Source organism: Rosa chinensis, chromosome 4, assembly GCF_002994745.2.
Source record: "Rosa chinensis cultivar Old Blush chromosome 4, RchiOBHm-V2, whole genome shotgun sequence".
NCBI lineage: Eukaryota > Viridiplantae > Streptophyta > Magnoliopsida > Rosales > Rosaceae > Rosa > Rosa chinensis.
Genome location: NC_037091.1, coordinates 3,911,063 through 3,920,491, shown reverse-complemented (window position 1 = coordinate 3,920,491; position 9,429 = coordinate 3,911,063). Strand labels below are relative to the sequence as shown.

The 9,429-nt window shown below is 38.9% G+C and overlaps 2 protein-coding genes across 2 annotated transcripts; both read right to left on the bottom strand.

Moving 5' to 3' along the window:
• Positions 1 to 526: 526 nt before the first annotated feature.
• Positions 527 to 1,899, bottom strand: LOC112198643 (F-box protein At5g07610). Its single transcript, XM_024339781.1, has 2 exons — positions 1,098 to 1,899; positions 527 to 1,038 (listed from the first exon to the last, which is right to left on the bottom strand). Exons 1-2 carry the CDS (start codon positions 1,897 to 1,899, stop codon positions 527 to 529), a joined length of 1,314 nt encoding a protein of 437 aa, XP_024195549.1.
• Positions 1,900 to 7,849: 5,950 nt separating this feature from the next.
• Positions 7,850 to 9,223, bottom strand: LOC112198642 (F-box protein At5g07610). Its single transcript, XM_024339780.1, has one exon. It carries the CDS (start codon positions 9,221 to 9,223, stop codon positions 7,850 to 7,852), a length of 1,374 nt encoding a protein of 457 aa, XP_024195548.1.
• Between the last annotated feature and the right edge of the window lie 206 nt (positions 9,224 to 9,429).

Below are 9,429 nucleotides of genomic sequence, written 5' to 3'. Positions count from 1 at the left end.
CAAACCTATCTGAATTGGGAAAGGATTGTTGGCATTCTCATCCTTTTTCATGATAACAGTTTGACCAGTGAATGTCTAGGCATTGTGCTCTCGATATGGAACTCTACTGCATAACTTTCTCAGAACTGTATTGTCCAAGTGACTAAATTGATCCGTAATGTCATTTTTCCATCTTGTTGTATAACATTTCACATTTTTCTTTTTATTGCTGAGTTGCATAATAATGGGAAAGCTATTCATTGCCTTCGTCAGGACTTTCAAAGAATTGCCCTCTGATAACTCTTGGGAAATGTACATTGCATCAGTGGGAAGATAATTTTTCTTTTGGGTGCCAGAGATGTGTAGATCTAAAATAGATTGGCTAATTGATTCATCTAAATCAACTGTTAAATTTCTTGTACTGTTTAACCGCAAAAATATCGAATAAGTTGAATGAATGTTACAATTGTAACTATAAAGAGATCTCTAGTACAAAGCAGAGTAGATGCCAAACAGCTAAAATTTGTATGGAATATATATATAGATTCTATCGTTCCACACAAGCTAAACCCTCCATGTAAGGATACATAACAACCTCATCCCTATAGAATCGACCATCCATAGCAAGAAGTTCTTCATTGGCCAACTCCACAACAGATGCCTTGAAGGTCTTATTCCTCGGATTATAAGATATGACCTTATCTGGCATATACAACAAAAGATCAGCTGAAGAATCCTCCTCTTTATGTTTTTCCTTCTCTTGAGAGAGGCACAAGATGACAAAATCATTCGGATCAGGAAGAGCTGTGAATACCGAATGAAGATCAACATGATACTTGACAAACCAGCCAGAGTAGTCCCTCTCCATCTCCATCACATCAAATTGGGTCTTGCAATTCTTATAAGTCTCAATCAAATACAAATGGCCACCGGACTCCCCAAAATATCTTTGAGCCAATCTCGGCCATTCAGTGGGCCATGGACCAGAATCCTGCGAAATGTTTTTGACAACCAAGGGGACAGGAGGGGTAGTGGACAAGAGCAGCAGACGTTCTTGGCCTATATCAAAGTAGTGCAGTGCAGCACATCAGTTTCCTTTCTTTCGAATTCAAACCTACCACCTGGTAAGAAGCAGAATGAAAATCTTGCTTCCCCTGTCTCTCTTATCCAATGAACTGCGCCGTTGCAGTATATGGCGCCTTCCCTGCTCCTGCGATCAAAGTGCATGGCCACCATCTTTAAACTATAGTGCCTGTGCCTGTCAGAGGGGCTTTGGAAGAAAGGAATATTTAGATGCTTCCAGTTTTCAGTCTCAGACGAATATATGTCTATTTTGTGGTGCTCGCCTTCCCGTTCCACATAATGATAAATGGTGGGCACCGAGTTAGTCACACAGATCACCTTGTAATGAGGTGATTTGGAAGGGTCAAAAGCCAAAGCATACCGTACAAAAGCTAATCTGTCCATATATTCCCCAACCCTTGGAGAGGAAACAGCCCGGAATTGGTTGGTTGTTGGATTAACAACATATACGGGATGATGTTTCCTTTGTTCTCCAAATATAGGAATATGGCAGAGAAAGAGGCCATTGCAGGACTGAAGAATCCTCAACTTGGATCCATCAGGGACGGAATTGTTAAGGGTTTTGAAGGGATTCCACCCAGGTGAGATTTCATGGTTACCAAGAGGAATGGACTTGAAGCACTTGTCTTGGATTTTGCTAGAGAAGAAAGCCAATATCTTGGGGTTTTTGAGGGTGCGGAGGTCGGAGATGAGAGAGAGCCAATGCGTGGAGACGCACTTGAAACGAGCAAGTGATCGTAATGGCAGCGACACAAGGATCTGAGTAAGGAGCTCTTCGATATTGGCTACAGCTTCTGCTGCTGAGGATGACATGTTTCTCTCTTTTCTTTTCGCCATCAAGGGTTAGGGTTTTGTGTTGGTTTGGATTCCAAGTTTTCTTTTAACTCGAACTGTATCTAGCGTACGTTTTAGGGGGCTTGTAGTAATTTTCGAAGGTTACCATACCTCTATCGTCTTTGTGATTTGTTTTAGTTAAGAGGCCTTCGAGTGTTGACACGTTATTAATCCTTCCCTATTTGATGCAGTACTTGTCATATTTATGAGATCTCTGTTTTGGTGCAGCTCGGTCCAAAGGCTGAGGTTGTGAGGAAGCCTGTGAATCCATTTGTGTCTCTTCCAGCTCATTTTTGGAGTAACTGCAGGTGCTTGCTATGTGCCGGTTCCCATTTACATATGGGTCATAGATTAAATTGTTCCAAACCTATCTGAAATGAGGGAGTAGATGAGACAATCTACTCCATACGGCAAATGCACCATCAAGGCACTGTACTGCCAGTATGGAACTCGATCTACAGCCTAACTTTGTCAGAACTGTGTTGTACAAGTGATTAGATTGATCGGAATGTCATTTTTCCTTTTGTTGTATAGGTATAGACTTGCTGCCAATGTTTTAAAAGGCTGAGGCGTAGCCGGGAGAGCCTCACAAAGGCGTTCGCCTTGAGGAATTTGATGTATTACGTATAGAACTAGTCTTATATATAGAACATGTTTTGTAACAAAAAAAAATTATAAATTGTTATCCATTCATAATAAGCAAGTACTAAAACCATATGATTCAACAAAATCACCAAACCTATAATAAATCTAAAGATATAAAATTGAAAGACCAAAGAAAAACAATAATTATTGAAATCAACTTCATCCTTGGAAACAACCATGTTAATGTTTTTTAAGATCAGCATTAACTCTTTTATGAACATCTCCAAGGATCAAGGCTCTTGAAGCATACAATAGGATCGGTCACCCATTTCAGTGGAGGGCAATGGAACTCAGGTGGACAGTGCCACAAAGAAACAGAACCAATCTTTAATGAGACTTATCTAATGCATTACAATAGGATCGGTGATGAGAGCTCTAGAGACTGTACTTAGAGAAATAAAAACTCCAGTGACATATCTTAAGTTCTTAACATTAGTGAAACACAGCTGAACAATACAAAGGAGGAAAGGAATGATATACAAGACGGACACCCTTCCATTTACAGAACGATATACAAGACAAAGGAAGAACAAATTACAGCTGAACAATCTCAGGATTGCAGTCAATCCAGTAATATAGGTGAAACCATGAAACACTACTCCTTCGTTCTGCTTTCCCTCGATGATTACCATAAAGTCATAAACACATACAATTCCACAAAAACTATAAAACCAATTCCAATTTCACATAACAAAGAAACACAAAACCATCCGAAGAAAGCAAGGAAAGTTGAGAGAAAAGCAAGATCATACCTTAAACTCCTTTTCTTCAAAAGTTCAAAATTCAAATCGAACTACAAGTCTGGAACTCTCCAACTCTCTTCAAATCGAACTGATTTCTTGCTCCAATTCTGCAAATAGCAGCCTTTAGAACCAAATTCTTGAAAAAACTTATGGGCTCTTCATGATTTTATCAACTTTTTGAGTAGGGGATTGGGATTGGCTGCGCTTGAGAGTGACGAGTCGGGGAGGAGGCTGCTGAGAGTGATTTGGGGCTTCGCTCGTGTTCAAAACGCGATCTAAACTCACAAAACACCAAAACGACGTCGTTTTGGTGTCTGTAAAAAAAAAAAAAAAATTCTCAGGCGTGCGCGCAGAACGCCTTGACGCGCGCTTCCTCCGCCTTTTGCGCCTTCTTCTTCGCCTTCAGCGCCTCTGCGCCTCATCTGCAAAACAGGGGGAATTTTTCTAACGCCTCACGCCTTTTAAGCATTAAGGCGCGCCTGACGCGCGCTTTTTAAAACATTGCGTAGTTGCTGCTATGAGTAAAGATTAATGCGTTCGTCTCTCTCTTACAGGTCTCTGAGATCTCCTTTTGTTTTATTTCCCAGTTGATGGATTTCATGGGAAGGAAAGATTATTAATTTTCCTTTTGGACTATCTAATTAAGTATATATTGGGGAACATTCAAAAACTCTGTAACATGCAAAACCACTATAACTGAAGTAGTTGATTTTGGACATGGGATTAGATATACAAGATTGAATTCACTAAAATATCTAAAATCTTGTTTCCATTGGATTAGGTGTATCGCAAAGTTTGCGGAATGCCTAACCAAAGTAGTACATATCAACGTATCAGTGCTCAAAAGTAGAGTTCACAGTTCTAAACAAAGCTGGAAATCAAACATTCACTTACAAAGGCCTTGCACTTCATTCCTTTGGATCTGCAATGCCCGGAAAATGTGCAGTTCTGTCAGCAACATATAAGAATGATCTCAACAAAGTCAAAGGCAGACTAAAATTTCGTTCTGCTTAATTCTAGATCTTTTGCGTTCAGTGAATGACCAAAACAGAGTTGTTAGCAAAATTTCCAGTATGCGAAGACCTATGGAGAGAGATGAAGCTGTGTAGAAACGCAGTGTATGTACAAGCTGTAACTTCAAGGACATGATATTGGTGTTTATATGTTCAGCAAACAAATATTCTCACACAGAAACTTATTTAAATTCTTAACACAAGAAAAGGACAGACAACAAAGCAGTCCAGTGCAGACTGAAATTTCCAAAGGCTTCTTTCTTGATACAGTTCTGTTATAATAAATTACAGTGGTCCAAGGAAGTCATCATTGATAATCTTTACTTGGTTCCTTCTTCTTATGATGATCGATCACCATACATCCGGAATTGGTAAAGAGACCAATAGAGAACTAAACGAGGTTCAAGGGGCCTAATATTCTAATATTCAAATCAGTCTGAAGCTATTTTGTTCACTCCGTTCTTGCAGGATCTTCAAGCTGCTAGGTAGACTGGTTTTGCAGTACCTTTAGATAGGAATTTAGTATCTTCGCTTCTGAAAAGCTAATCACTAGTATAATTAGTTTATAAATCACAAGTTGCAGTTATGGATGCATTCTGTAAACCAAATTAGTAAATAGTAAAGTAAAAAACAGAGTTTTGGTGCCTTTTTGTTTGGTAAGATACAGTATTTGGAAAATCACTCAACCCAAAGAGGAAATCCAAGACTCCTATTACCCCATTAGCAATACATATATATACATATATAAATATATATATTGCTTTCTACCATACTAGCTATATGTTCATGTTCATATTTTTCTCCCACTCTTCTCTCTGTGGTAATCGTTACTCCATGCAGAGCATGTGGAAGATTGCCACTATATACTAAGCTTCTATGATGAATACGCAGACTGTGCTTCTTCTCTTCCATCTGTTCGTACAGTTCGAACATTTAAAAATTCATAAACAGAGGAAAGCGGTCTCTGTTGATGACTCTACAGTCTTAATGCCTCCACGGTAGTTTATCTAATTTTTAGATGCAAGACATGATTACATATTGGTCACTGTCAATATTAATCCATAGGGCGAAGGCATAACCTTCTGCCCTTCTGGTATACAGCATCAATACAAATATAGAACAAAACTATAGCCTACATATATGTCATCCCATCTACACAAAACTACTTTACTGAGGTAGGAAATTAGAACATTTACAGTATTTTGTTGCTTTGCATCTGCAATGCCACCTGCAGTAGTTGCCTGAAAATGTGCATGCCTGTCAAGAATAACATATAGGCGGCAATAGAATACTATGAAAAATGAAATAAATATTCATTGATCAAATCATTCACTCCATCATAGTCTGATAAATCTTTTTTTTTTAAGATGTACAAGTATTAATGTCTGATATAAGAAAACTGATCCATTTTAGCTGCAAAAGACCAAGCCGGGTATCTTTTCTTTTCTTTGGTCAGGAAAAGACCAGATAGATTGTTAGTAACCTGACATATATGGAGAGAGAAGAACCTGTGTAGAAACACAGAGTGTGTGCACTGTATTTCCTACGGCCGAAACACTTGTGTCAGCTAATTCTGTTCATAGTGACAACTTTTCAGTTTTTGCTTCAGGTAGAAAAAATGACATGTCTGGTTCCTAATATATGTCACTATCTCTATTTTCTCACAACGGAGGAAAAAGATTGGATTATGAGACAAAGTTAACGATCCAAATTTTGGCTATTTATATTGTAGCCTTGATAAGAGAGAGTGAACATATAATGCTGCAACTTCAAACCAACTGTATTCCTCTTTTTGCTTATGGTGTATATGCATACAGTCATTACAGTGTTTTAGAATTCATTTTACACTGACTAAATTTTGCTGGATTTCCAACAGTAAATATTCAGTAACTGCTAACTTTATATGGACATCTGGGAAACAAGTTCCACCGTTCGAGACATAAGAATCTACACAATCTAGGTAATTGATCATTTTAGAAAGCTTGTGCTACATATTTGATTATATCAAACCACACCACTGATAATTGAATTTGCTGAAAGAAATATTACTAATGTAATTAATTAGTAAGTAGGTTTTTACATGGGAACAGAGGCATAGATTCCATCCTTACATGAAGCTAAAGTCTCCATTATGGATGATTTTCATCATCCCTGGAATAAGGATTATCATGTAAAGCTAGAAAAAGTTTCTTATTGGCAAACTCAACAGATGTCATGAAGGTATTGTTCCTAAGATTGTAAGATATGACCTTACCAGGCATAAGCAACAACACATCATCAGTTGAAGAATCTTCAACCTCATTATCTTTTTCCTCTGGGCGACAGAGGCAAAAGACAGCAAAAGCATTATTTGAATCAGGAAGAGCTGCGAATACTGAATTAAGATCAACAAAGTACTTGATAAACGAGCCACAATAGTCCCTCTCCATCTCAATTACCTCAAATTCAGTATTACAAAGTTCATAAGTCTCAATCAATCACCTCAAACTCAGTATTACACTTGGGATTCTGGTACTAGCAGCGAGTGGCAGTGTACGCCGTTGCAACAATGGCAGTGGCGACCATATTTGGTGGAATGCCAACCGTGGTGGTGTTAATGGTAAGGGTTGCAGTTGTGACAAAGAGGAGTTGTGACGGTGTTGGTGACACCGTCATGGTGGTTGATGTGGTTCAAACTTCAAAAAAAAAAAAGAAAAAAAAAAGAAAGCAGCAATCCCACTAAACAGTAAATACAACCTAAGATTTGAGGTTTGATATAAGTATTTAGCAGGAGCAGGTTAAATTAACTCTTTTATGTGAAGTAGTTACAGTTAAGGACCTTTGAATCAGAAGATGCCCATTTAGGCTAAAAGTGTCTACACATTGTACCTATAGGATTAAGCATTTAAGCACTAGGTTTACTTAGGAGGCTTTATATTCCCTGCTCTTCGAGGCATTCTCTTGTTGTATTTATGTGATATATGTTTTAGTGCAGTTGTGTTTCTTCTCCTGCTAATTCTTGGAGCAACTGCAGGAGCTTACTATGGGGTGGTTCCCATTCAGTCATTTACATGTGGATCAAAGGTCAAATTGTTCCAAAGGGCAAACGGCAAACATATCTGAAATGGGAGTTAGAAAATGGGAAAGGATTGTTAGCATTCTCATCCTTTTTCACTATGATTACAGTTTGACCAGTGAAAGCCTTCTTACTGTATAAGATTTCACATTTTTCTTTTTCTTGGTGCGTTGCATAAAAATGGGAAAGCTGTTCATTGCCTACATTGGGACTTCTAAAGAATTTCCCTCTGATAACTATGGGAAAATGTATGTCACATCAGTGGCAAGAATAGTTTGTCTTGGGTACCAGGGATGTGTAGATCTAAAATAGATAGCCTAAATAATCTATCTAAATCAGCTGTTAAATTTCTTCTACTGTATATGATTATGACAACCCCAAATAACAGCAAAACTATTGAATAAGATGAATGAAATGTTCCCATTGCAACTATGAAATTTGTAATAAAAAGAAAAGTAGATGCCAAACAGCTGAAATCTATGTGGACTGTATGTGTTTTATCGTCCCACACAAGCTAAACTCTCAATGTAAGGAAAGAGAACAACCTCATGCCTCAAGTATTCATCATCTAAAGCAAGAAAATATTCCTTATTGGCTAACTCCACAGATTTTTTGAAGGCCTTATTCCTCAGACTATAAGTTAAGACCTTACCTGGCATATGTAACAAAAGATCACCTGAATAATCCTCCTCATTATCATTTTCCTCCTCTTGAGAGAGGCTCAAGACGACAAAAGCATTCGAATCAGGAAGAGCTGTGAATAGCGGATTAAGATCAACATGATACTTGACAAACCAGCCAGAGTAGTCCCTCTCCATCTCCATCACATCAAATTGGGTCTTACAATGCTGATAAGTCTCAATCAAATACAAATGGCCACCGGACTCCCCAAAATATCTTTGAGCCAATCTCGGCCATTCAGTGGGACATGAACCAAAATCCAACGGAATGTTTTTGACAACCAAGGGGACAGGAGGGGTAGCAGACACAAGTCCCAAACGTTCTTCGCCTATGTCAAAGTAGTGCAGCACATCAGTTTCGTTTCTTACCAATTCAGACCTACCATCCCCAAAAAAGCGGAGTGGAAAAATTGCTTCCCTTCTGTCTCTTATCCAATGAACTGCCCCGTTGCAGTATACGGCGCCTTTCCTGCTCCTGTAGTCAAAGTGCATGGCCTTCTGCACGAAATCATGGTGTCTGCCCACGTCAGAGGGGCTTGGGAAGAAAGGAACCTCAAGACGCTTCCACTCTCCGGTCTCAGATGAATATATGTCTATTTCGTGTTGGCCTCTATCATAACAATAGGGGAAGTTATTTACGCAGATCACCTTGTAATGAGGCGACTTGGAAGGATTAAAAGCCAAAGCATAACGTACAAACATGAACGGGTCCCAGGCCTCAGAGCTTGGACAAGAAAGAGCCCGGAATTGGTTGGTTGTTGGATTGACAACATACAAGGGATGATGTTTTCCTTCTTCAAGCACGTCTACTATAGGAATATGGCAGAGGAAGAGGCCATTGCAGGACTGAAGAATCCTCAACTTGGATCCATCAGCGAAGGAATCATTAATAGTTTTGAAGGGATTCCCAGATGGGATTTCACGGTCACGAAGAGCAATGGACTTGAAGAACTCGTCTTCGGTTTTGCTAGAAAAGAAACCGGAGATCTTCGACTTTTGATGTGTCTGGCGGCGAAAGAATCCGGGGTCGGAGATGAGAGTGAGCCAGTGCTTGGAGACGCACTTGAAACGAACCAGAGATCGAGGTGGCACCGACACAAGGATCTTTGTGAGAAGCTCTTCGACATCGGCCACCGTTTCTGCTGCTGATGAGGAATCGCATCGAATTCTCCTTTCTTTGGTTTGCGCCATCGGGTTAGGGTTTTAGAGTTTTGAGTATTCCACCCATAACATCTCCTTTTTTTTTTTTTATAGTATTTTCGTCGAAGAGAAGTTTTAAATACACACACTTAATTACTTAATACACACTCCTAATTACTTTATACACACTCCTTACTCAATACACCTATCATTTAATTTCTCATTCTAACATTTTACTAAATACACAACCTAAATTA

Coding starts and splice junctions, on each gene's coding strand:
- LOC112198643 (XM_024339781.1), bottom strand. CDS start 1,899: ATGGCGAAAAGAAAAGAGAGAAACATGTCATCCTCAGCAGCAGAAGCT. Junction 1,039..1,097: donor ATTCTGCTTCTTACCAGGTG/GTAGGTTTGAAT, acceptor ACTTTGATATAG/GCCAAGAACGTCTGCTGCTC.
- LOC112198642 (XM_024339780.1), bottom strand. CDS start 9,223: ATGGCGCAAACCAAAGAAAGGAGAATTCGATGCGATTCCTCATCAGCA.